Here is a 27,551-nt window from a genome sequence, read left to right on the forward strand (position 1 = left end):
TAAAAACTAAAACAAAAGGAAAGAAAGAAAGAAAAAGCAATGTTAAACTGTATAGAAGAAATTCTTTATTATCATTGTGTTGATACTTCAGAATTCTTCATAGACATTTGTCACTCACGATCAATAGGACATTGGTGTTGTACATAGCATTAACTCTAAACGTAGTCCAGTAAAGCCAAGGTGGGGGGTTTTTTTCACATTCATATGTGACAAAGTAGCCCAAGGTTACATGGAATATAATTTTTTTTCTTAGCTATACATCAAACACTATATTATGACTATGGACAGTTACGTTTAAAATACTTTACATTCACGATTTGCTATAAACAAGTTGATAAATACAATATTAGATATAACAAAAGAATATATTCATATATTTCTATATCTTCTTATATATTCCACATATATTTGTTTTTTTCTTTGTGGCTTTATTCCTTTTTCTGTTATGATTCAAGGTTAGACTCCTTCAACTTCATCCCAATAAAAAAAACAAAAACAAAAAACAAAAAAGAAAACAGGAGAAGATAAAAAATATCACTAATACAAATTGTTGGCACTTCTATGATGATGAAAACAGGAACACTACAAGTCGTGTTTCAAATGAAAATATAAGTGTTATAATCAAATAACATAATCATTAATATATAGCACAAGAAAGCGAGGCATTTGATTGTTGTATTCTGTGTAATGTGCGCTAACAGCATATAGCATGGTTTGCAACATAATCCCAATACACAACTCACACACACACACCCTCACACACACACACACACACATGCTCTCACTGTCCTTTCTCTCATTGTCTCCTTGAAGGAAAAGCCACAGAGATTCTTTAGAAGCACTAAACAGACAAAAAATGGAAGATAAAAGTCACACAACACAAATACAAAGCTGTTTGTAACAGTTACGCCATTTGTTTTGGTGAATTTTTTCCCCTGCACCTTAAGTGAGCAGCCAGAGACTAACCAGTTTATAAATTAGCCATTCTTGGAGGCTAAGATTTAATTATAAGTTTTTCTTATGCTTCTCAAAGCGTAAGAGCTGAACGAAGCCTGCCAGTTCTTTGAAGCTTTGGAGTAATACATGCATTATTCCCTTTACTATAACACAGTGTGACACAAAAGGATTGTTTCTTCTTGGTTTTTCATTTGATAAGGAGCTTGACCTTAATGCACTGTTGACTCCAAGCTCTTTGAAATTTGTGTCAAAGGACTAGGAGATTGCCATCCACAAAGTGGTTGGATTTTAGTGGGTTCCTGAGTCGACACAGTGTATTTTATTTCTTTGTCTGTGAACTGTAAGAAACATAGAGTGTCTTGCTTGATAAGGCACTGACATAGATAAGTCACTGTGCACACAGAATGGTAAGAATGAAGACTTTCTTCCAATAACAACGCAATAATAAAGAACCTTTAAAACAAGTTTAAAAGTTATAACATTTTTAGTCCCCTGTTTAGTAGTATACAGGGAAATGGGATTGCTTCTGTTTTAGGTTTTATACCTTCCACGAGATAATGCAAAGTGTACAAAATGAAAACTACGGTTATAATTAATTAATTAAAATGGTGTATAAAAATCATGAGCAAATAACTGTAAATTTTTCCCACAGTGTGATCCTCCCTTGGTAGTGGAAGCTGTAGAATGATTTCCAAATGTTAGCAGGCAGGCTCTTGAATCAAAATGCTTGAAGCCACTGTTGACAACAAAGGCCTTGGGTGGTAAATGCAGAGAGAAGAGGGAGGCTGCTGAGAGAGGTTGGAGCCTACTGTTCTTCTTGTCTGTCTGACCACAGGTGGCACACAGGAACTTCAGACACCAGATGTGAGGATGGATGATAGTATTCTGGGTACTGTATTTGTGATCAGATGGCCAACCAGTGTCTGAGCTGTAACACAATAGATATACTCATCCGTACTTTATTGCTTACTCACAAGCGTCTGTTTTATCAACATGCTAAAAGTACCTTATTATATTTTGATATTGTTCTCTGTTCAGTAAAATGACATTACATTACATTTGTAAGTCTACCATACATTTTGTTTGCCTCTCATGCACACTTTGAGACAATAGTCAATAGTTAGTAGACACACCTGTCTTCAAACCCAAATTAATTACAGCCATTTAGCCAGTTCATATTTAAACAAAAAAAATGTGAGCCTTACTCTGAACTGCCGGACTTTTCCTTCAGCAACCATGTGATGTTCATGTTCTGGAGTGATGCAGTAAGCTATCCTCTGCAAAACAAGTAATTATGACAAATCAGTTCTAACAGAAGCATGTCCTCTATTAAGTACACACACACACAGATAGATAGATAGAAGGAATTGTTACAATGGAGTGGCGTTAACAGTAGTTAACTGCTAAGTGTTAAATATAGGTCTCAGGAGTTTAACAAAAGCAAATTCACACAGCATTAGTGTACACCAATGGAAGTGACTGAATCTAGCTACTGTTATGTAAGGTTAATTTTCACTGTGTTTGATGCTCTATTTTATGTGTATTGTATACGTATGAAGAGTGATACTTTTTTCACTTTAACCAACTACTTATTTATACTTCTAGTTGCTCTTTGCACTAAAAAAATAATAATAATTCTGAGCGATGAGCCTTCAAATCAAAAACAGGTTAATCTAAGCAAAAAATGATGTTTGCTTTGTGTGCGAGATTGAGCTCCATGGTGAAATATTGGACTAGCAAATGATCAGAAAGAATGTTTTTTTCCAGTGACAGATGAGACCCATGAGAAAATATCCATCAAAGAATATAGATAAATTCGATTTTTGTTTTAAAATGTTTCTAAGTGCTTCCTACAGTGAAAATGTCTTTTATATTTGCTTCTTTTCAATGATCAGCCTGCTGAAAACCTGAGTCAATATATATATATATATATATATATATATATGTCTTGATACACACTTAATCATCCAGGTAAGGAAATACAAGAAAGTTGAACCTGTTTATCTGGAAATTGTGTTTTCAGTGGGAGAGACAAACTGAAGAAGTCACTTGGATGAGTCACGAAATGAATACAGTTACTTTTAAACGTTGTGTGCTGAACATATCTTGATACAAACCTCTCGGAAGGTTCCTGATAGACTGCAGAACTTATACATCGCATAAGAAGGAACCATCAGCATGGAGGACAATGCCACACCCCAGCCGATTTGGTTGGCCCATTCAGGAAAGATGTAGCTATCATAGCTCAGGTCTGATGATGTCAGACTGGCTATTACCACAAACTGTTGAAAAAAGAACAGAAAAGAGACAAAAAAGAGAATAATAGACACAATATAAAGGTAAGATCTATTTGGAGTGATAATGGTCTTAATGTCTGAAATAAAACATGCATAGAATTGTAAAACAGGCAACAAAGGCAAAAAAGAGAAAAGAATAAAAGGCAGTAATGTAAACAGAAGAGCGAAATAAAAGCTCAGCCACCAATAGGGATGGGAATTGAGAATTGATCTGATCAGTTCTTCAAAATTGTTCAAGTGCTTGCCTGTTGATTCCCCTTTTCATTTCCACTTAGCACTTGCACTGCTACAATCAGCTGATTTCATTTGAGATGAGAGATGAGACGATGAGATAGCCTTTATTTGTCAGTTGCAGGTCTTTTGCCCACAACCGAGATGATAGACCTTGCCGACCGTACATACAATACACAAACATCACATTGGGGAGACAGGTCAGGCTAGGTAGCGAAGAAAAAAAACATCAAAATGTGTAACACAAAAGGATAATACAGGAATGCACAGATATCAACACACCATAGCACAATAAACACAGACAAGCAACATGGGAAAGAGTTCCAGTGTGTACATCTGATCTGGGACCGCTGCAATCTTTCGACTGCGCCTCCAACTGACCCGATGTCCACATCAGAGGGGAGGTAAGCGTTGGAGGTGGCGTTGGATCCGGGGTAGGGAGGGTGATGCGTCAGTGAGTGCTTATCAGCATCAGTATATGTATGTGTGTGCGTGTCGATAGATCAGCTGAGACAGTGTCCTTCGCCCTGCCAGGCTAAGTAAACAGTCTTCCAGCCAACCCAGGTGGCCTTGCATGGAATGGGAAGGAACAGACTAAACACAGTCGTTATCAGGGTGTTTTTGTTCAGCTCCGGCCTTGTAGCTGGCGCCGAGAGGTATCCGGATGAGTGATGTTAATTTTTTACTTTAGTGCAACAGCTCATATGAATTTCAAAGCAGTTCTACAGTCCAACACTGGTCCCATTGGAGAGCCGCGAGCTTCGCCATACTTGCTTTCTGTGATGTTGTCATTTCTTGTGCTCGAGGAGCCGATTTCTGAGAACTCACGGCAGTGTGCCTCCCCGAGATGTCATCCAATTTTGCGCCCAGAGATGTTATTCCGGGCTAGTCCTTCCGAGATGTATCCAGTCTGCAGTCAGAGATCTTATTCTGAGTATTCACAGCAGCCGTAGCCTCTCCAAGATCTTATCCGTGGTGACTCAATGAGCCCATTTTGAGAAACTCACGCCTCTCCCATCGTTCCAATCCCAGCGGGCAGCCTTGTGGGGGTTTGAACAGCCGGTTCCGCTTTCTTAATTCTTCGATAAGTCAGGGCCAAGCCAGCTCCGATCCGCCAGAACCCTGTTACCATGGTTCCGAATAGGTAGATATCTTCAGCACTCAGGCTCACCCAAGCCCAAACTTCTCGTTGAGAAAGGGGCGTCAATTGCATTTAGGGACCAGTTGAGCCAATCCATAATTCCATAATTCCTCTTTTAGGTTTTAGAGAACAGACTGTGAGAGAATGTTCCAGGGAAAGTACAAAAAAACCCCACACTAGACAAGGACATAAGCAGGGAAGATAAGGGAGAGGAGAAAAGTGCGTCCGCCTCCTCCGAGAGCCAAAGAAGAACTCTACACTCTTGTGGAGTGTAGAGTGTGGATATGACCATTACTTTTAAAAGGACGAGAGCACGATGGTAAAGTGAAAACTGCATCCAGGACAGAAACAACTGCATTATGTTGTTAACCCTAGCTTTTTGCAAACATCTGCACAGACACTGTGCTAATGCTAAGCTAGCCAAAAACCCAGACTGATGTTAAAGCTGAGTGCTCAAAGCTGGCAGCCCAGCAGCCAGACCCAAAATTTCAAAAGGTAGGAAACAGATGAGCAATCAGGCTGCAGCCTCCACTTATACCTGTCCATGTTTCTAAAGTAGAATTACTGCAGCGATCACTTTAAAGTCTCTTTGTGTCCATCTTTGCTTTGTGTTGTTGGGTTTGTGGTCATATCTCAATACTACGATAAAGATCATATACTGTATGTGTCATTAGGATAGAGATTTGTGTTGGTGTATGGGACTATAGCCCATAGATTTACATTGTTAAATTGTAATTTAAGACAATGTGTTTCAGGTCATTTTACAGAGAAATGCAAAAGTAATGTAACAAGTAATATAATGAATTACTTTCTCCTCAAATTAATTATGCAAAATACTCCATTACACATATTACACATATTACACAAATTTGTAATTTGTGTAATATGTGTAATAAATAACTTTTTTTGAGTAACAACCCCAAGTTGTTAATACAACCCCAAGTTGTTAGTTAGTACACACGTTCTCCCACATGCACAAACATTTGCCCACACAATAGGCAATTAATTTGCATTAATGGAATGCCTTTGATATGTTGCCTAGCGATGGTGGTGACACCAACAGAGCCAATAAGAACCCAGTGAAAAACAAAAAGAAAATCAGTAAGGAATTAAAGCAATAAGACATTGATAATAGAATTGGAATCACTAACTCCTTATCAATTCTTATCCCTAACAAGCAACACACTTCTATGAAACCACACACCGCAAAATATGTGCAGAACATGATTGAAAAATGATATTTGTGAAACTAATTTAATCTGTTTAACTGTTTATGCTTCAATAAACTGTTCTCCATCTCTCGTGTACTAATATATGAGAGGAAGCCATGTGATTGATCCCAAATTCTTTCAGCATTCAGTGAGACAGTATTTTCCTAAGTCTTGTGAATGAATGAATCCATTCAGATTCTTTAATGAAGTTGGCTGTAAAAAAAAACAAAAAACAGCAATGCTTCTAATGGCCACAAGAGTTTGTTGCCTTGTAAGACATTTTTGCCTGTAAATCTAAGTTATAGTCCAGAACAAATTATTACTTCACACAGAGAAACACATGGACACTTAAGTGTATTCACTGACTTAAAAAGTAAACACTGAATTCACCGCCATATCTCTGCCATATTTCTTATCTCCTAGCTTACTAACAAATTAAACTTTTTAGTTTTCAGGAAGGATATGTATTCTGTTGGTGTACAAAAGCATGTAACCTGGGGAATTCCCTGTATACAAAAATGTATACATAAACAATGGTAACTTGTTATTATTCATTACAATATGTAATTTTACTAATTTCTGCAAACCACCACGCAAATATATTAAAGGAAGCACATGGCTGTCTACACCCACTTTTGCATAACAGTGAATCAAGCAATGCGCTTCCTCTAATGCACGTGGAACAGCGCACTGCTAAATCCACCTGCCAGTGAGGAACTCGCCAGAAGGCACGCTAAGGTTCAAACAATTCTCCCTTATCCCACCCTCCTTCTGTGCTTATGTGCATATGTGCTCTCTCTGGTGTAGTAAATGTTTGTTTTTTTTAAGTTCTCTATTCTTTCTCTGTTTTTTATTATTTCTCATGTTACATCTTGCATGAGCTAACCAGTACTGTATCACTGAGAAGGAAACTTAATGCTGGAATGAAATGGACCTGCTGGATTATTGTAGGGTCTTTACCTAGCAATATAAAGCACCTTGAGGCGGCTATTGTTGTGCTTTGGTGCTATATGGCAACCTCGCCTCTGTCAGTGCGCCCCAGGGCGGCTGTAGCTACACTGTAGCTTGCCATCACCAGTGTGTGAATGTGTGTGTGAATGGGTGGATGACTGGTTGTGTAAAGCGCTTTGGGGTCCTTAGGGACTAGTAATAGCGCTATACAAATACAGGCCATCTATATAAATAAAACTGAATTTAATTAAATTGAATTGAACTGGACCTCTATGCAGCTTTCAAACATTAAGAATGCAAGATATTCAAATAAATTAAATAAATAAATGCATAAAGTAAATAATAATTCCAAGAAATCCAGTCGCTGATTCTTGAAACATTTTAGTTTTATCTGGCCTTGCTGAGTTTATGTTTTGGTCTGAGCTCAGATACTATGCCTGTCCCAGAGTATCGGACTACAATCTTTCTTGCTGTTGCCGCTCTCACCAACAGAAAAGCAGGGCTGACATATTTCCAGCACAGCCTCCAGTAGAGTCCTGGCTTGAAGCCCATCATTCGCTCAATATCTTCACTGAAGCGATCCACACCTGGGGCGAGCATAAAAAGTTAAACAGCGAAGGTTACTAATCAGTGTAGGCTTCAGCCAGCTCTTTGTGCCAAGCATGCAGTCTCACTGGACACAAGGAGAAAATGCAACATGGTTTACACCCTCATAGTCCACTATTATTTTTAATGAGTGACCTGAGATAATCTAAACCTGACATAACCCATCAAGCATCTTATTCATATCATTATTCCAAAGAAATGACCATGTTGTTATCAACATTTTTTTTCTGCCTCCTAAGAGATTTTTCTTATTTTAATCTATCCATATCTATCCAGTTTTGCTTGTCTACAGATGACTTAAAAGATTAGATAGGTGTGATGTGCCAAAAAGTATTCTGTCTTGGACTTGGTTTATTCACTTTTCTCTCTCTCTCTCTGCCTCTGTATATCTCTCTTAATGACACTTTTAAGTTAAGTATGTTATCTTGTTCATCCCTGTGCTGCCATAGTGCAAAATACAAACAAATGCAATCTGGATATGTGTTCCACTAAGGCAAAACTCATCGCTAAACTTAATTTTCTGCTTGTTGGTCTTCCCTTGCTTAACCTATGACAGACTGTCTGCTTTTTTCCACCATTTAAATTTCTGTCTTATCTATCAATTTTCTTCTGCTAATCCAATTCAGGTTCACAGGAGAGAGAACAATTAAGTTTTGCACTGATTTGCAGAGATCGTTCCCTCAAAAGAGACAAGTGGACCAATTCCATACCAGTAAAATCCTAACAGGATTTTAATGGGATAAATGTTCATCCCCTCACTTTAATTGGATACCTATCTGTATAATATAGATACATATTCAGATATACAGATAAATAACTTAACAGAATATTAAATAATAAAGAATGCCATGGGCATACCTACCATAAAACCACGACACTCCAATGGCCTCGATCAACACACCAAAGAGTATTGAAGTCCCTGCTGCATGCCTATCTAACAAGGTCAGGACATACATTCCACCCTACAAAGCAGGAAAGAACCATCATTTAGTGTGTGTGCCATATGTAACTGTTTTACTTTGAAGATAATGCAGCTGGTTAAATCAACCAACAAGTCTCTCTCAACGTAAATGAACTAATAGACGGCATATACAAATTTTGTTCTAAAAGATTAATTAAAATTGAGTTTCAAAGGATGATATGCCATGCACATTTGACGTAAGTAAATCTTTGATTTGGTCTGTTTCCTTTCTCAAGGATACGCCAAAAGAAAGGCATCATTCACTTTACTATTAATTTTGCTGATCTGATAAAGGGAATAAACCATGTGATTCACTAACACAATTTCATCCTGTCTCCAAAGTTTATATTTTCACAGTCAGCATGAATTTTACCTTGCTGGTGATACCATGTGAATGAAAACTGAATATTGGCTTTAATTAAATTATGATTTGTTATCAGAGCTGGTCTTTTTCTTTGAAAGAGTTTGCTTCGTGATGGCATCAAGTCATGAGACTGAGTCCCTTGCATTTTAAATGTCAGCTGTGTTTTACACAGCAAAAGTATATTACAAAAGTAAACTATTTAAAACAATATGTACTATTTAGATATTCATGAATAAGTAAATAAGCAGATAAACATCCAGTCATACTGACGTTGGTAACGCAGAGCAGAGCAAACAGGAAGGTTCCAAAAGCTGTAGCGAAGGTGAAAAGCTTTCGGTTTCTTTTGAGAATCTTAAAGTCATCTGACAGGCCTGTGATGACTGCCTCCATGCCACCCATCTGGGAGGGGACACACAAAGAGACACAAGACACTCAGAACTGAATCTGAGCTGTAAGTGAACTCCAATGGCAATCATATAACTGCAAATTTGCAATTTCAGTCAATACTGTTATGGCAGTGTTTTAGCTACAAGAGGTGGCTTCAGAGGAGAAAAAACCTTAGTGAAATATCTACATATCACACAAAAGCATGGCGATGCATATGATATATTATAAAATAATAGGAAATCCTTTTATCCTTAATGAAATAGTTATTACTCTTTCCTAAGATTAGAGTGGGATACAGGGATGCAGATCATCTTTAAATATGTTAATAATATCCAAAATACAAACTTGAGGTATTTGGCATGACTGACAGTCTAGATGGCTTATGATATAAGAGCTTTTTCATGCAAAAATTCATTTGGTTATACTGTAACAATATTTATATTAATATTTATGTTTGTAGTTATGTTAGTTAGTCAATTATCTGTTTATTTTATTCATTCATTTTTATTATTATGTTTCTGTTCTTTTACTGGCATGTTGTTCACTAATCATTTGATGACACCTGAAGCCACACATACACTATGCTAGTTTCCTTTTGTTTAAATGTACCAACATTTTTCATGTTTTGTGCCAATAATGAGTCTAATGAAATAAATAAAAATACCGTTATACTGTTTAATATTTTTCTTACACACCCCAATCTGTTCTACGCAATAAGTGATTGGATCGATAAGTTAATTTTTTATCTATCTATCTTATCTATCCTGTTGTTGTAGTTTAACTTGACAATGTTAACTTAACTGTCAAGTCGACAATACTGCCAAGCAACATACGACATGTCACACTGAAAGAGAATTGTGTACACATTAAGGTCAAACCATTGTGGACACTTTTGTGTACATAGTGCTAAAGGAACCATATGTGACCTCTGAGTATGGTGTGAGTGGAGCTCTATTGCTCCTCAATGTCTCTTTTTGCTGCATTTACAACCGTGCTTGGAGGTGTCTACTTTTGTCGCATCATTTGTGAACCACAGTAACACATTTTTCTCGGAGTGCATATTATCATTTACACTTTTTTCTCTCTTAATAAAATTATTTCTTGTTGTGCATACATAATAATGTATTTCAGCTGTAATATTCACCACACAACTGCTGCCTTATTTTTGTCTTTGGGCTTTTATATATTTTTACAACTTGACATATTTATTTTCCACTTGCATAATGTGTGAGCAGTGTTGGGAAGGTTACTTTTAAAATGTATTCCACTACAGATTACAGAATACATGCCCCAAAATGTATTTTGTAACGTAATCCGTTACGTTACTCAATGAGAGTAACATATTCTAAATACCTTGGACTACTTAATATATTTTCAAGCTTTTTACAAGTACATGAATGTACTATTGCTGTGTGATTTATTACTATCACTGAAGGTTGTTCGCCATAGCAATAACAACTAGATTTTTAAATCTTAATATAAAATGAGTAACAGTAGGGTGGACATTAGGTAAGGCTGCACTTTTTGCAGCGATCTATAGAAAACTATTCCGCACGTATATAAAACAGGTCCGTGGCTCTGAACCGTAGTAAAGGGACCTCTGGCTAATACATCAGGTTCGTGTCAGGCTCGTAGCCGAAAACTAGCTTTACTTTGTTGTCTGGGTCAACTTTGCTAACGAGAGACGGAGAGAAGCGTTGAAAGGCTGCTCCAACGAAACGTATTGTTTCGGAAGAAAACATGAACACAGTGTACAGTTGAGTCTTAATAGCTTACTTACAACTGGACTACACTGCCCATGAGGCTACATTCTTTAGAGCTATGACTGTAAACACTCTGCCTATTGCCTTCATATTAAATAATTTTTTGAACAATAATTTTTAATAATATTTCTTCACGTCATTATGCAGGCCACAAGTAGAGGTGACATGGGCCGCAAGATTGAGAGACAGGCATTAGAACCTCTTAATGCGTGTTTTGTCTGGGCGTTGAAACCAAAAATAGAGAGGGTATAGTCTAACATATGAAACAGGAAAAAAACCACCGTGTAATCCCTTTATTTCAGCAAAGTAACTGTATTATGAATACCACCTTTTTAAACGGTAACTGTAACGGAATACAGTTACTCATATTTTGTATTTTAAATACGTAACGGCGGTACATGTATTCCGTTACTCCCCAACACTGTGCAAGTAATTATATATTTATATATAAAATATAGAGATAATTGGAAAATAACTGTTTATAAATAAGCGGTCCACTTTCAATTGTAAGGATATGAGTTTAGTTTAAGGAGCTGCTGTAATAGTCCGTAGTACTTACTGCACTGTCAATGCCTAAAGTCAGCAACATGATGAAGAACACAATGGCCCAAAATGTTGAGCCCGGAAGTGTTGAAATTGCTTCAGGGTAGATTATAAACACCAGACCTGCACCTGTATATACAATGAACATTTCAGCATTCCTGTATGTATCTATGTGTATTCAGTATTAAGTACAGATGATCGAATACTGTATCATTCGTTCCAAAGTTAAAAATCACATATAAAATGCATTACAGCAACATAGGTTAGTGAGTGATGTCAGTCTTACTAATGCTTTTACTGCTATGTGAAAACTTACCCTCTGTTGCCACATTTTCTACTTTCACCCCATGTTTTTTAGCCATATATCCGAGCACAGAGAAAATGGCAAACCCTGAGAAGAAACTGGTAACGCAGTTCACAGTGCTGGTCAAGAGAGCATCCCTAGATTAAAAAAGCACATGCAAAAATAAAAAGTTAAGAAGGAACAGTTTTCTTTTTTTCTGTATACCTTCTATTTTTAAAAGTGCCAACTATCCGACCTTTTATCCGATCTTTATAGTACACAATAGTTCCAATGAGCTAGTATCATTCGTTCACATTCTATGGCATCAAACATTGTTAAATCACTGCTAATATAAGTGCTTCTCTTTTATGGTAATCTGCATCAAAGTTAGTACTGGGTCAAGAAGACAAATCTAAAATGAAGCCGAATGTTACTTGTTATCTTTCAAATGTTTTATGAATTGATTTACATATAATACATAATGAGAAACTTTTGTCCCTTGCTTCTAGTAGGTGGATGGAAAGGAGATTATGGTGCTTGGTCACTAACTTGCTGCTGTTAGACCAAAAGAACAAATCCAACTTGACCTTGACATCTTTATTGGTTTAGTGAGTGAATCATCTCAACAACAAAAAAATTTCTACCCCCTAACACCACCCCTTTCGACATTTATTTTTAGTTTTTAGGCTGTGAAAAATGTATTTTTATTCAATTATTCATTCACTTTACCTCTGTAAATGTATTTAATGTCAGGATCCTGGGTCTCTCAACCCAGCGTTTTGAGTTGTTTATGTCTTTGTGATTTTGCATTATGATTAATGTTTAAGGTTATTTTTGTTAATCTTAGTTTATTCCATAGTGTCCAGTGTTCTAGTTTAGGTTGCAGGTTTTAGATATCACCCTGGGTGAACATTGGGCGATTGTGGCTCAAGAGTTGGCAGTTCGTCTTGTAGTCGGAAGGTTGCCGGTTTGAGCCCCGACTCGGACAGTCTCGGTTGTTGTGTCCTTGGGCAAGACACTTCACCCGTTGCCTACTGGTGGTGGTCAGAGGGCCCGGTGGCGCCAGTGTTCGGCAGCCTCGCCTCTGTCAGTGCGCCCCAGGGCAGCTGTGGCTACAATGTAGCTTGCCATCACCAGTGTGTGGGTGGGTGGCTGATTGTGTAAAGCGCTTTGGGGTCCTTAGGGACTAGAAAAGCGCTATGCATTTACCATACCTAAATCAAATTATTAGTTTATTACCAAGCCTCTGGAGAACTTAAAGACATGTTGAGGAGGTAATTTAGCCATTTAAATCAGCTGTGTTGGATCAAGGACACGTCTAAAACTAGCAGGACACCGGCCCTCGAGGCCTGGAGTTCGACACCTGTGCTGTATTCTCTGTTTAGTTCCCTGTGTATTCAGTAGGTTCCCCTCATGTGCTTGTCCTCTGTGTCCCCCTCTGTGTATCTGTGTTTACATTGTGATGTTAGTTCTGGTGCCGTGTTCCCACTCCTTGTGTTCTGTTTCCTCATCCCGTCATGTGCTTCTTCATGTTCTCTTTCTCCCTCCAGGCTGTCTCTGTGTGCTTCCTGTTTTAATTTGAAGGTCTGTCTCATGTTAGTGTATTCTGCTTTGCTTCCTTGTCTTGTCAGCACTGATTTCTCCAAGCTTTGTTCCCCTCCTGTCTCCCATTGCCTGTTATCTCCTGTGAGTATATAAGCCCTGTGTTTTCTCGTGCTTGTTGCTGGTTTGTCTGTGTTGTCTCCCTGAGTCTCCCTGTGTTCCTCTGCATGTCATCCTGTGAGTTTTGGCTTCAGTTTCATTTGTTAGGTTTTTCCAGTTTAGGTTATTTCTTAGTTCCTGTCCTCGACACCTCCACTTTTGTCTGTAGTATCTCTTCTTATAAATAAAAGCTCACTCATCTCATCAAAGTCAGTGCCCGCATTTGGGTCCTCTCTTATCACAATCCCGGGGAAATCATTTACATGTATCTCGTTAAACAGGTCTCTGTATGTGATCCCCTGCAATTTTCATTTAATAAGACGAATTAACACAGTAATTTTAGACACATAGTTTATTAATAGTTTAATGATTACACAAACATGATTAGATTTTAACTGGAATCTGGTGTGTTTTGATATTAGACTTCCTGTTATTTTAACCTGTTTTTCTTTGTCATAATAACTTCCTTTTCCATTTGTTAATTGAAAATTATTAGGCTAAGTTTTCGTTAGCAGGACTTTTATTTCATTATTTAATTTACATTATTTTCACTATTTAGCTGGTGTTCTGTCTCTGTTGGTATTCAAACGAAACTCTTTCCAACATTGCTTGTTCTTCCAGGCTGCTGCCTTTCAAATAGTTCAAATCTGCTCATTTGCCACTAAGGACATAATGCAAATTCCACCTGCCAGCAGTCCACTCACATTTCTAAATGGGACATGAGAGGAGGAAGGCAAAAGGGGCCTAGTTTGGGGTTTAGCAAACGTGAATAAATGAGAGAGGACAGGAGAGCAGGGTCCATAATGCATATAATCAGAGTGTAGTTAAGATTTAGCTTTGAGGCCTCTGTTATGACTATTATTTATTATCTACTTATTTGACAATATAAGCAGTTAATAATCATATTCACTTATTTAAGCTATTTTTAAGCAAGAGTTGTCTGCCTGTTGCACAAAGCAGACAACTTTCTCTCTTTCTCACTCTACACACACACGCACACACACTCACATCTTAGGTTGGCCATTTTCTACCACCCTAGAGGGCGTCTCACACATATATATATATATATATATATATATATATATATATATATATATATATATATATATATATATATATATATATATATATACAACTGTGATACCATAGGTCGAACTCAAAGTGTTTTGCCAACAACATTTCCCTGTAAGAGGACAACTGCAACCTAATTATGTGGAAAAGACTTGTCAAGTCTCCAAACACATTTCCTACGTTTCCTGAGGAAAAGCAGCATTTAAACAGACCAGTGAACATACAGCCTTTGGCTATTATTTGGCAGCTCTTCTTGGCCTGTACTTTATCTGCTCTGCTAACACCTGTTCATTGGGGTAAGTTAGACAGATTAAGATCACCTCTGCAGCATAATCCAATTAAAAGCTGAAAAAACAGGGTAGCTTAAAAGCAGCAGGATAAATTTTGCAGTGGGCTTATTTCAGATTATCACAAATACAATGCAAACCCTTACCTGTAACAGTTGTTGTCAAATTTGTTGTAACTAGAAAATGCAATGAGCACACCAAATCCTGCACCCAGCGAGTAGAATATCTGTGTTGCGGCATCAGTCCACACCTATGCCAAAAGTAACAAGAAGATGTATCAATTCCTAAAGAGAGGGTTCCCACCTAAAATGCCACACAGCCATAGGCTGACGTGAATACACTAACTTTCATTACTTCCCTGAATATCATCTTTGGGAAAACAAATCATTGTCTACCTGCACCTTTTTTTAATTAGCCAGGAACACCAGGCTCTATTTTACAAAACATGTCAGGTATATTATTTATGGATGTTGTGCAAATGTTTTGCAAAACATGAATATCAACCCTTACACACATACATGAGCTCAGACAGGGGAAGATTGTGTCTCAAGATTGTGTGTATAGAGCACATTCATTCATATACTGTACATTCATTCAGTCTGGGAGGCACTAATGAAATTTAGCATTTAACCCTAAGCATGACATACTCCACCCACTACATAACAGTAACTCAGAAAGGGGGCTGTGTAAATCGACTTAGACACTGACATGATTGTTTTTTTGCAGCAGCAGGTTAAGTAATACACCTGAGAGTTTCATGGCCTAACTCCTAACAACAACTCAATAACAACTCAGCATCTGAAAAAAGCACAAAAGTGTAAATCTGCATAGCACTGAAACAGGGAATTTCATAGTCTGTCTCTGACCTCTAACGTTTTTAGTCGCTTGAAGTCAATAGAGAGGTAAGCTTTGATGCCATCCATAGACCCATCTAAGGTTATGCCTCGGATCAGCAGCACAAAAAGGACCACATAGGGCATTGTAGCTGTAATGTACACCACCTGAGTAGGGAACAAACAGAAAACGAAAAGGAAATCATATTTTCCTTTTTTTCAGTGAACCGTTTTTTCAGTGAAAACACGCAATACAATGAACTGTGGATATGAACAATCATCCCACTTGGGTTGGATACACTTGGTATAAAACGATTCAGAGAAAACTAATAAAACTGTTTGTGGCTGTACCTTGCCGGACGATTTGACACCTTTCCACAGGCTGAAGTACAGGATGAAGACTACCACGACCAGGCACAAAACCAACTGCCAGCGAGGCCAGCCCAGGTCCTCGATACCACTACTTTCATGAAGATTCAACACGCCCCGTCTGCAAAAGATGATAAATAGCACTATATCATGACACCAAGAGGGTTTTTCTTCCCCCTTTTCATGCAGTGTATACAATTTTTAGTATTTCACAAGCTATTTTTGAAGAATTACACAGCATTGTTGGTAAATAACAAAGCCATAAATCATATATCTATTAAAAATTATACAAAACACAAGTGCTATATATCAATATAAACTGTCATGTAACACTACTTTTAGCATAGGTTGTCACAGATAAGGCATCTTAAATTCATTTATGTATTTATTTTACACTGAAGCTATATCTTAACAGACATGCTTTTTGATGAATAAGCTCATTCATTTTCTACAATGGTTTAGGTAGTCTTAAAAATGGTAAGTTAACAAGTGTCCTGGGTAAAAACAACTTGTGGGACAAATGTGTCCCAACATTTCCAACTAGTAGCTGATGGTTTCCTTAGTTTGTCACTTAACATTGTTGGCTTGTAAATGTAAGGGGGCTTGATCTGTGTCCCAGCATTTTGACTTTATTTGTATTTTTGATTCAGATTCATTTGTGTCAGCTGCGTTTCCCCGGGTGTTTCCACTTCCCTCATTACCCTTCTGTGTATTTAAGTCCTCTGTCTCCCTCTGTTCAGCGTTGTTTCGTCTGTTCGCCTTAGATCATGTCACATCAGGTCCCAGGATTATTTTATGCTTCTGTTCAGGTTAATGTTTTCTTGTCATGGTTTTCATTGTTAAACCTAGTTTATCCCAGTTTAGGTTTTAGTTTAATTTTTTCTAAGCTCTCTTTGCCTTGTTTTTTGTTTTGATAAAAACGGCTTGCTTTTTGTTATACTTAGTTTTTCTCTCCAGTGTCTGCTTTTGGGTCCACACCTCAAACACTTCGGCCTCTAACAGTAAATTTAAGGGATGAAAGTTGTTTGAAATTGGATGAAAAAGCATCCAGTTTCCAGGCTTTTGAAGTGATTTAACTGCTTTCCTTTGTCACCCAACTGCACACAAATGCTTTGAAACTGTCAATAAAGACCTATGGCATTGTTCTACTTTCATAAGGCTATTCCTCAAGCCAAATGCTACTGTAAGATTCAAGGTATTGGTTCAAAGATTCAAGTGCAGTATTATGTCATAATGAAACAAAGAAAGACAAATGGTATCTCTTCCTTCCCTATCTACAGTAAATATTGTTTTCATCTGCTTGGCCATTCTTTGAATGTTTGCTCTAGAGTAATGGGAAGGAAGTTCACAGCGTCAAATGCTTAGAAAAACCTGTACGCATATTGTATGGTGAAAAGTTCATCTTTCAGGTTACTTAATATGTCATCCTAAAATATTAGTATGTCTTCCAGCACATCAGAAAAATCACTTTTCTTTCATAACACATTTAGAAGCAATAAAAATTGGCAAATTTAAGTTATAGAGGAGTTAAATGAGATAACAATGTCTTCATGAGTGCATTTTCTTCTGAATCTTTACAGTGACTTTTCTTGATAGTCAAATTAATTTTGGGCAAAGATTATAAGACTACACACTGGTCATACTGGTCATAGATGGATAAACTCATGAGATCTTTCTTTTATTGTTAACCAAATAGAAATCTTTACTTTTAAAAGTTTCAAAGTGCCACATAATGTTGGATTGATTATGAGTGTCTTCTACGGAGCTTGGAAAGAAAGTGAGTGAATTTTTTAAAGATCTTTAGTCCAGTCGCTTTCTTCCAAGCTCCTTAGACTACCATGACCTGAATGAATGAGAACCAACACAGACATAATGAATATCTGTTTTTATACAGTTATTTATTACTATTACTAAGAAATATCTACAGTTTGGCTGAAGAGTATAGAAAATAGTATGATTTTCTCTTTAGATCAAGACAACAGATAAATGCAATGCTGGTTTTGTTGTTTTTAGGTGTGGTTGCAACATCTGGAATTTATTTAAAATAATAGTAATAATAATAATAATTTAAAAATCTTTAGATCTACTCAAAAGCACTGTGAAAGCAGGCGGTTGTTGGAATGCAAGAAAAATGCTTTCCAAAGCATCAGTTTAAGATTCTGCATCCATGGACCCCAAGAGATCAACCTGCCCCAATGAGCGCTTGTGATGGGCAACAACCCAAAAACAAGCCAGGTCATGATATTATAAATTGTTAGATGTTGCTCCAGAGCTGATAAGTACTGGGAGTTGGTTTGATTTTAATTGGATATCAATATCGTGCAGTAAAACATTTAAAAGCCCTTTTGTTCCTTTCACATTTGCCCTAAGACTTTCCTCAAGAAAGATAAAATTTAATTGTTATGGGCTGATAAGCAGTGGAACTGGATTTGGATCTGATATTCACGTTGCTTACACAACAGCCCGACACAAGTACCCTCAAGGACATGCAAACTGAAGACTGTTCAGAGACAGACATTTGCTTATCTTTTTCAGATAACGTATTCAAAGCTATACGGTCTTTGGGAAAGAAGATGCTCGTGTGAAGACATCAGTTTATTTGAGGAGAGGAGCTGAGAGTCTCTGCGCTGGCCTGTAGGCCTCATCTTAGTGTTATGCTGTAATGCCCCAGAGCCTCCTTGCTCATCTGATAGCATTGATAAAGCACTGCCAGTACATGCGCACTATAACATAAATCCAGGTCCCTTTGGCCGAGTTACTCTAAACACATTTAGTCTAATCGTCACTCACTAAGCCAGTTGTTCTGCTATCCCAACACTCACTGCTACCATTACTCATCTCTGTATATTTGAAGCTAGCACACTACTTTACATTCAGCCTGTTTTCAAGTTGCTTAAAAAATTTGAAAAGGTACATGTAAAACTAATGACCAAAGTTCTGAGTGTCAAGTTACACCTCTATGTAATTTTAATCTGCTTTATTTAATAAATTACATGTGATTGTATCCTTGCTATTTTGGAACAATTATTTCAACAAATGTTAAATTCATGTGTGCGGCAGAAACAAAGGCAGGTTCTTCGAGTGTCTGTGAAATTAGATATTTTAGTTCAAATGAGAGCTATTTATCAAGTCTAGTTATCCTTGACATAACATCAGATGTGATTGCTTTCAGGCTAGATCCGTAGAGAATAGATTTTGTGTACGATAATGAAAGGAGTTAGTGTTGCTGACTTTAAAAATATATTTCTAGTTGTAACTTTGGTTGATAAGCTCATCATTTATGTTAATAATATACTCTGACAGGAGTAAAACATGGAACATGTTTTTTACAGAATCTGTCTTTAATCTGATCTAATGAATCATGTCTAATCATGTCTGATTACACTTGTCATCAGGGAGACTTAAAGATGGAGCCTAGTGTGTGCCCAAAGCTTTTGTACTAGGCCTGGGAACAACAAATCTAAGACAAAAAAACAAAAGTGAAAACTAGGAGACTAAATATTAAGTGAAAGCCGGTGGTTTTTTGACATGTATGGCTTTAAGCAATGAGACAGCAAAGATACTATGTTTTATGGTAATTGAAATGATCTGGGTATTTAACGTTTGGGAGGTTTCTTTGATCTGATACTGTAAAAGTTATCATATTAATCACAGAGGAATGCCCAGCAAATCTCTTTTTCCCAGGTCAGATTTTTTGGCAGAGATCCTGTTTTTTGCTGTCCTTACGTGACTCCTGCAGCTGACGTCTTCCAAGCTAAACCCTTTTACATGATTTAAAATTTACTTTGATATCACCTATATAAGGCCAGGTCACATTGAGCCATAGTGTATGTTTGCTGTATATGTAATGTAAAAGCTCTTCCTCTCAACTGACTTGATATAAAAGAAGTGGAAAAAGATTTTTTTTTAAAAAAGGACATCATCAGGGACATCATACGAGACATCATTCAAAATAATACAAATCTATGAGGAAACTGCAATCCATGCAACAGAATTGGTTGTCTCACCTCTATCTATAAAGAGCCAATCAAAAGCCAAAAGAGGAAATTCTTGTTGATCGACTGATGCAATAGAGGTTCACCACATTTTCAGTTATGTAGTTACAGAAACCTAGCTCTATTTTTTACATACTAAGAAGGTACTTTCTTTTCTCCTTTTTTTGCCTTAGTGACATAACATTAATCACATGGTCTTGGTTCAATACTCTCATAAGCCAGATAGTTTAATTGTGTCCGCAATCTGATTTGAGCCATTGACAAGATAGCTGTCAAATGGAAAGACTTGGTTCTAGAAGAATTCAGTGGAATAAAATTCCATTGAATTTTATTCAAAATTAACAATAGTTAGAAATCATTATTTTATGCTATAATAAAATTCCATCAAATGTTTGCAGGAAAGGTAACAGTGAGGCGACAAACCTCAAATGAGTTATTATTAAACACTTTTTAGGTCTTTGTCAGATATTTTAGTGTTACTCTGAGGTTACAAAGGCTGTATCAATAATCAGACTTTTTTTTATTTAGTTGAAAATAACCAATAAACAAGCTGGTATAGGATCATTAGACCCTACACCAAAGAATAATCAACTGACAGCTACTTCCTAAAATATTTGTCATATCAGTTTAATTGGTTGACGATATGTGTACGCGCTTTCTGTCTTCTGCCTATAATGTACTGCACTGAAATGCTGTATTTGGCACTTAGGTTGGTAAACCACGTAAAGTACAACCCGTTTTTTGAAGGCATTATATTTTACAGTTTGTTTTACTGTTGAATTTTGATACACACTAAGTTCATGTTACAAACTAAGCTCAAAAGGTGAAGCAAGAGAACTGTTGACTCAGTTGGCCTTCCTCATGCTGTGCTTTGGCATTGCTCCTGTGTTCAAAGCTAGCTGTAAGCAGGAGGATTTATTGTCCCCTGCAGTGCGAGATCTGTCTTAAAGTACCCCATTGTTGTCTGTGAATGAAGTTCAATAATCCATGAGGAATATATATTCTGAGATGTGGTTTTATGGATCCTGTCTATGCTTTAAGTAATATTGCATCACTTCTTTGAGGATCTGACGTAATCCAAAAGGTTAGAGCCTGCATGTGAATACTGACCTCTTTGTGTTAAATAAAACGCATTTGATACCTAAAACAAATCAAGTTTAAGGGTTCCTGAAGTTTGAAAGATAACTATAGATACTGATTAAATAAACATACATGCTCAGCCGAATGGGAGTGAAAACTCTCGAAAAGCTCATTGGCTGTGGTGCACGGTCAATGTATTCTGTGCGTCATGCTTAGCATGTGTCCTTGTATTGTCCAAATCATTTCACAGACTTCCTCTGGACTGCACAGTCAGTCTTCACAGAAGCTGGGGAAGAACTGGCTGTCTTTGAAGTATAAACAGATGGAGTGTTTTCATTCACTTCAAAGAGTGCATTTCAACTTTTTATGTTTAAGCCTTTTACAGTGAAAACATTTATAGCTGGACAATTTTGAAGTCTTCTACCTCTGTTTCCATAACTGGTAGTTTCCCTCTATAAGTATTACTTGGGTTATTTTAGCAAGGTGTATATGTTATTCTAATGTTATTGTGAGAACAACTTCAAAACTAGAATGCTTCACTTCAATATGTCATAGTTAAAATGTAAATTATTATACTGTATTCAGTTTACTGACTCAGGCTAATTGCATCTAATATAGCAACAATACAAAAAAAAAAAAAATACTTGAGTTTTGAATGAACAAAACATTTAAACACTGTCTTATGAAGGCAGTAAGTTCCTGTTTAAGCAGGCCAAAGCACTGTCATCAGTTTAAAAAAAAAACAACAAGCATTTATATACAATACTGTGATGAAGATCACTACATTTTTCACGTTTACTATTTACTGATTTACTATTTAATTTACACTATATACTCAATATATATTTAGCCTTCAGATTTTCATAAGAGTTTTACTAAAAAACAGATGTAGACATGCTTCTGGTTTTTAATTTAATGATTTTGTCACTCATCAAAAAAGCTAGATGCTAGGATGTTCCTTTGCTTTGAATTTAAAAAGTCTGCCTGTTTTCATTTGTTGTTAAAATCCAGTACTCTAAATAGTTTATTGTCTGACAAATTAATTTCAGAAATCACTTACTCATAGTATTCTGCTGCCGGTGTATTCTTGTTCTTGGCGTATGATGTGCTATTATCAGGAAGAGATCCATTGAATTCAGTGCAGTTCACACTATTCCAGCTGTTCCCACATTTGAGCCATGGCAGCTCAGTAGTCATGGAGGAGAACAGGTAGTGGAGTGACCAAGCAATGATGACATTGTAGTAGAAGCCAACATACAGGGCTATGAGAATCACAGTGTAGCCCACACCTAAGGAACATCGGGTTATTAATGAGAAAGAAATTATGGCTTACTCTCACAATATGGAATTCATGCAGTTGTCAAGTTCTTTTTAAAAAAACACTCCAATGTGGTTTTTTTCAAGATAATTTGTAAAAATAAGTGTATATAGCTGGTAGTATAATAAATAAACTATGGAAAATGAGGTGGAGTCTACCCATTACTCAAGAGAAAGCGATATAATCAACAAACAATGGGTAACACAGGCAAGTAAGCACTAGTGGTTGCAGACATACCCCTGGGAACAAGTTTTTGTTTTATCATTTCGTCATTGCCATGACCTGCACCTATATTTTTTCATTGGGACTGTAGTAAATGGTAAATACACATATCTGAAAATTTACCAGTTTTTTGGAAACAGAAATACTGTCCACACACACACAAATATATCCACTATATCCACTTCATGGATTCTGGGTGGGTTATTTTGCCTACTCTGGAATGTAATGTCCTTACATGAAAAAGACAAGCCCATAAACCCATCACCCACTCATTCTACGCAGGAAAAAAAACAAATCCGCCTTAGCACAAAAGCCAACAAAAGCAGTGACTGGTGCTGTTTTAACAGTGGAGACAGAGGGACTTCTCTGGCATTTTTTAAGATACACGTCGTGATACCTCCTTTATTGTTAAACTTTTCAAGTTTTTATACTAACTTTTTTTGTACATTTTGTCAAATGAAGTTTAAACAGTTATTGGTTGCATAAGTCATTGTGATTAAAAAAAGATTAGGTTTCTTCTCAGTTAATTGGTTTTATTCTCCTACATATTTCATTGTCTAAGTCATCAGGTGCACACTAGTCTACTAATATTTAAAGTCTGCCAGGAGCACAAGTGTAAGTCACGTGTATGAGTATTGTAAAACAAAGTTCTAAAGCTTCTGACACTAGAGTTACAACAATATACGAACATGGAGTAGCTTGTATAAACATTATACGTAGGCAACAACGTACCTCACTGAACAGTAAGATACATAATAACATGTGGCAGAGTAGCTGTTGCTACACTGAATTGTTGCTATGAAGATGCAGAAGATGATTTATTGATGCAGGTAATAGTGATGGACTTAGTCTAACAGTGAAAGAACCACTGTTAGACTAAGTCCATCACTTGCAAGGGAGACTTGCACATTGCAAGGGAGAGCATACAAACTTTAGTACAAGGCCTATAATCTATGAAAATGTGTGGCCAAACAGTGTCCACTAGCTATTCAGACTATTTTTTTACTGTAGCATTCTATTGCACGCTGTAGATCTGTTTTGTTTTTAGGTAGTAACTATCTGCGTGTTTTCTGCACTCCTGCTGATTTTTTTTTAACTGTGTTGTAATACCATTGCAGAATTTTGCTTTGCAAAGAACTGTTGAAATCAGCATCTGAAGATTTTGGCACATATTGGCAGTCAGTTATCCTCATAAAGATAACAGTAGGGAATCAGTGCCAGTGAAAATATGGAGGGCAAGACTTTGGAAAAAAAAATACAAGGAGAGAAAAACAATTCACTCTTATTCTGACAAAATATCTAAATATTCTGAGCGGCTGCAGTTGGTTTACATAATATGAAAAGCACTTGTCATTTTGGTGGGGTCGGGTGAAAAGGGGTGTTTTACTTCATTTTTAGCAGTAGCATCATCATTATATCAGAATAATTTAATAAGCATTGCATTAAACATTGATTGAAGCTATTGACATTACATTTAACCTCTGTATTACAGTGATTGTTATAACCTGGTGTTAATCTTTTATTTACAGGTGTCAGAATAATTATATGATCTCTTTTTTGCAGGTGTAAACATGATCACCTTATACATATGGCAGTTTGTTGCTTATTATAGAGTTGTGCCCGAGTTAATAAAGGTCAAAAACTTCAGTCAGCGTTATGACTGGCTGATCCATGGTGTGGGATGACTTTGGGCCCAGGAGGTTGCACGCGCTTACATAACACTGATATCATGTGATTCTTTGTGATTTTTATTCAGTTATATCTTTTTACTAAGTTTTTAAGTGGTAGTTCATTAAACCAACCTTCATTTAATATTGTATCCCTGACTCAGCGTATTATATACAGGTCAACTTGATAATTTGGAAAACCTTGCAGCTGTAATGTTGTGTCTCCATAGGGGACAGTTCGCTCCAAGGAGAGGCGCTGGAGCCAGTGTCTGTCCTCGAGACGAAGAGAATGTTTTTCTTGATGTGTCTAAAGTTGTCAATATTGACTGTATTGTACTATCTGTACGCATGAGGGGGCGTTCTAATACCCTGATTTTCATAAAACAATGAGTGTGTGGAGTTTGTATTGAGATCTGATGCTGTCTGATGTATGGTGTCCATCTCCCACGCGTGTGTTCATTAAATCATCGTTTGACTTGACCCGGCCGGACCAGTGTGGTTATTTTGGGTTTTCCTCCTGTATCCATCCTCAATATTTGAATCCGTAACAGTTGTAATAAATTAAAGGTTTTAAGCTAGCTGCAAACTCCAGTGAGGTCACTGTCCTTTTCTGTAAATCTAAAATAGACTGGGTTTTACTGGAGTTGTTTCAGTGTTCTTCTGTCGAATATGAGTGATTAAATTGTAATAATCTATTTTCCTTAGTGTACTGTTAACATTGGCCTAGTGTGGTTTTGTTTCACTCTTGGAAAGTTGACATTTGCAGAAGGCTGCAAGGTTGGAAGTACAATAGGCGAGGGATTAAAGAAAATACAGAGAGATGAAAGAGCCAATGTGACAGACACTAGTTTAAAGTGACACTATGCACCTCTGAGGGCGAAAGGACAAGAACAGATGGACAAAATTAAAGGGCAAGACACTGAACAGAAGCAAAAACAACATGACCAAAGCAGGTACACAGATTAGGAGATCAGTGAAGGGTGAAGTATATAGACATACATGGCTGTGCAGGTAACTGTAGAGTGTCTCTGTGTTTGGGTGTGTCACAGTTCACCTTTAAAGACGGGGCATATTTTCCAAACCGTAGCTGCTCCTTCTCTGTTATATTGGCCTAAGGCAAGCTCCATGTAGAACAATGGCATCCCGGCGATGAACAGGAAAAGAATATAGGGAATCAAAAAGGCACCTGGAAGGAGAGAAATAATATCAATTAAATATTTTTCCAAAAAAAAAACTAACAAGGGTGCCTGATAGTGAAATAAATGGCAAACAAAACACAATATCCAAAAAGAAAAGGAGAAAGGAAGTGGTAGGGGCCCCAAACCATAACATACTTGTAAAAGCAGCACACTATTACATACAAGTGGGATGGCTCATGGCTATTTTCATGCTGTGCCTCAGTAGCACACCCACCAAAATGGAAACAACCTCTCACAATTGAATTGTTCTTGACATTGTCCATCACAACTGACACATTATTCACAGTAATGAATACATTTTGCTGAGGGCCTATATGATTGACAGGTCGGCGGTAGAGGTGACCACTGTGAACACAGACCACAACATGTTGATGTGAATGCATATGCAGACAAACATAGGACAGGGCGCACCTTCTAGTGAGCACTCTGTTGTCATTAGTGTTGAAAGTAAAACACCACTTTGTTTTAAATTCCTTTGTTTATTTAACCACACACTGTACTTTTTCTCTCTCACCGCTGTATAGCATCAATGCAGTGTTTGGTAGTTTTGTAAACAATCCATAGTCCAGTTTACATACATTGGCTAAAGCTATTAAGAACATTTGAAAAAATATATATTTTATGTTGATTATCTTGTCCCCAGAATTTATGAGGAGCCACAAGCCACTTTAATTTTTCGTCACTTTCCATTATTTATCTGACAGTTTCAAATCATTAATTTTATGTCATGTCATCAGCTCATTAAGTTAATTAAAGGATATTTACTTAATTTGTTTAGGAAATAAACATAAATAATAAAAAAAAACTGATTTACACACACGTCTCATCATTATCATCATCATCAATAAAGGAACACCAGTACAGAAGAAAATCTACTAAGGGCACCTAGGGTAATTTGTAGTTCATTTTCGCTGTACGCTATCTTTGCCGTTACATTACGACTATTTAGTGACAGAATCAGTCTGGTAATTTAAAAAATAAATAAGCATCTTTATATTCACTCGTATTAGAAACAGAGCCCACATACTCACCCCCTCCATTTTTGTAGCACAAGTAAGGAAATCTCCAGACATTAGCCAGGTCCACCGCGAAGCCAATAACCGACAGGAGAAAGTCTATTTTCTTGCCCCAAGTTTCTCGGTTGTCGTCGGAGGAGGATCTGGGTGGACCTACGCGACCACCATTGGTGGGAATGATCGAGGAATTTGTGTACTGGACGCCGTTCTGATCCTTCACTAGAATCAGTTCTACCTCTTTTTTCTCCACATTGCACTGTTTCATTGGGGCAACCGATGAGAGCTTGTGCTCTGGCATAACCTGGATATTCATCTTCTCTGCAGTGAGTACGAAGCACACGCTGGCGCGGCGCTCTCACGGCCCCCTGCGGGTTCTGGTGGAGTTAATGGTCTGGGTTGGTGCGCTTGAATAAGGACCGCTATCCCGCCGGCAAAAAGCGGATACGCAAGTGTTCTCCACCGACACTATAGGTGATACTCCCGTGTACATGGGCTGAAAAGAAGGGAAAAGAAAAACAGAGTTTAGAGAGATTTAGTGTTTGTGCGTAAAGTTTCAGTTACGCACAGCGGGAAACTTCTTAGAACTGCGAAGATGAAAAAGCGACGTTATTCGTCCTGTATGAAACAGACCTACTGAATCCGAGTGACTATTATTAGTAAACCATTAAGGAAAATGCCTGTGGAATCTGATGTAGTGAGGAATACGAGACGACAAGTGAAGCATACTTCAGAGTAAAATCCTCTCTACGTCACAGCGCGCACTGAGCGCATTGTGCGCTGAACAATCTACTTAACAATTACCTAAAACATTAATCATAAGGATAATTTTAAAAAAGATAAATGGTTGAATGCCATTGTTGCTAACGCAATTTAAAGTCCTGCAAATAAAAGGCTTTCCCCCCATACTTGGTAAAGTTAAGGACACGACTCTATGACCCGATACTGTTGTTGTCCAGATGCTTCTGAGGGAAGACTGCCCATTCTGAAGGAACTTTAAGGCTCGCCTTCTCCTGCAGAGACGATATAAAATGCGAGCTTTTAAATCGCTTTCCCCTCTCCCTTCCACGTGATATTTCATAATTGAACGCTTTCTCTCCA

General features: G+C 37.3%; 1 protein-coding gene across 2 annotated transcripts; it reads right to left on the reverse strand.

The window, feature by feature from the left end:
* Window positions 1-42: 42 nt before the first annotated feature.
* On the reverse strand, window positions 43-27,551 carry slc6a2 (solute carrier family 6 member 2). 2 transcript variants are annotated; one of them, XM_085134866.1, is made up of 15 exons: window positions 27,360-27,551; window positions 26,469-26,946; window positions 25,293-25,424; window positions 22,092-22,320; window positions 15,939-16,077; window positions 15,621-15,755; window positions 14,901-15,004; window positions 11,729-11,853; window positions 11,429-11,541; window positions 8,990-9,118; window positions 8,257-8,356; window positions 7,275-7,375; window positions 3,075-3,239; window positions 2,163-2,234; window positions 43-1,885 (listed from the first exon to the last, which is right to left on the reverse strand). In XM_085134866.1, the coding sequence occupies exons 2-15, from the start codon at window positions 26,764-26,766 to the stop codon at window positions 1,862-1,864; spliced, it is 1,866 nt and encodes a 621-aa protein (XP_084990992.1). In that variant the 5' UTR covers window positions 26,767-26,946; window positions 27,360-27,551; the 3' UTR covers window positions 43-1,861. The 2 variants fall into 2 exon arrangements, with proteins under 2 accessions (XP_084990992.1, XP_084991078.1); XM_085134952.1 differs by lacking the exon at window positions 27,360-27,551 and adding an exon at window positions 27,084-27,343.

This window comes from Neolamprologus multifasciatus, chromosome 1 (genome assembly GCF_963576455.1).
Source record: "Neolamprologus multifasciatus chromosome 1, fNeoMul1.2, whole genome shotgun sequence".
NCBI classification, from domain to species: Eukaryota; Metazoa; Chordata; class Actinopteri; order Cichliformes; family Cichlidae; genus Neolamprologus; species Neolamprologus multifasciatus.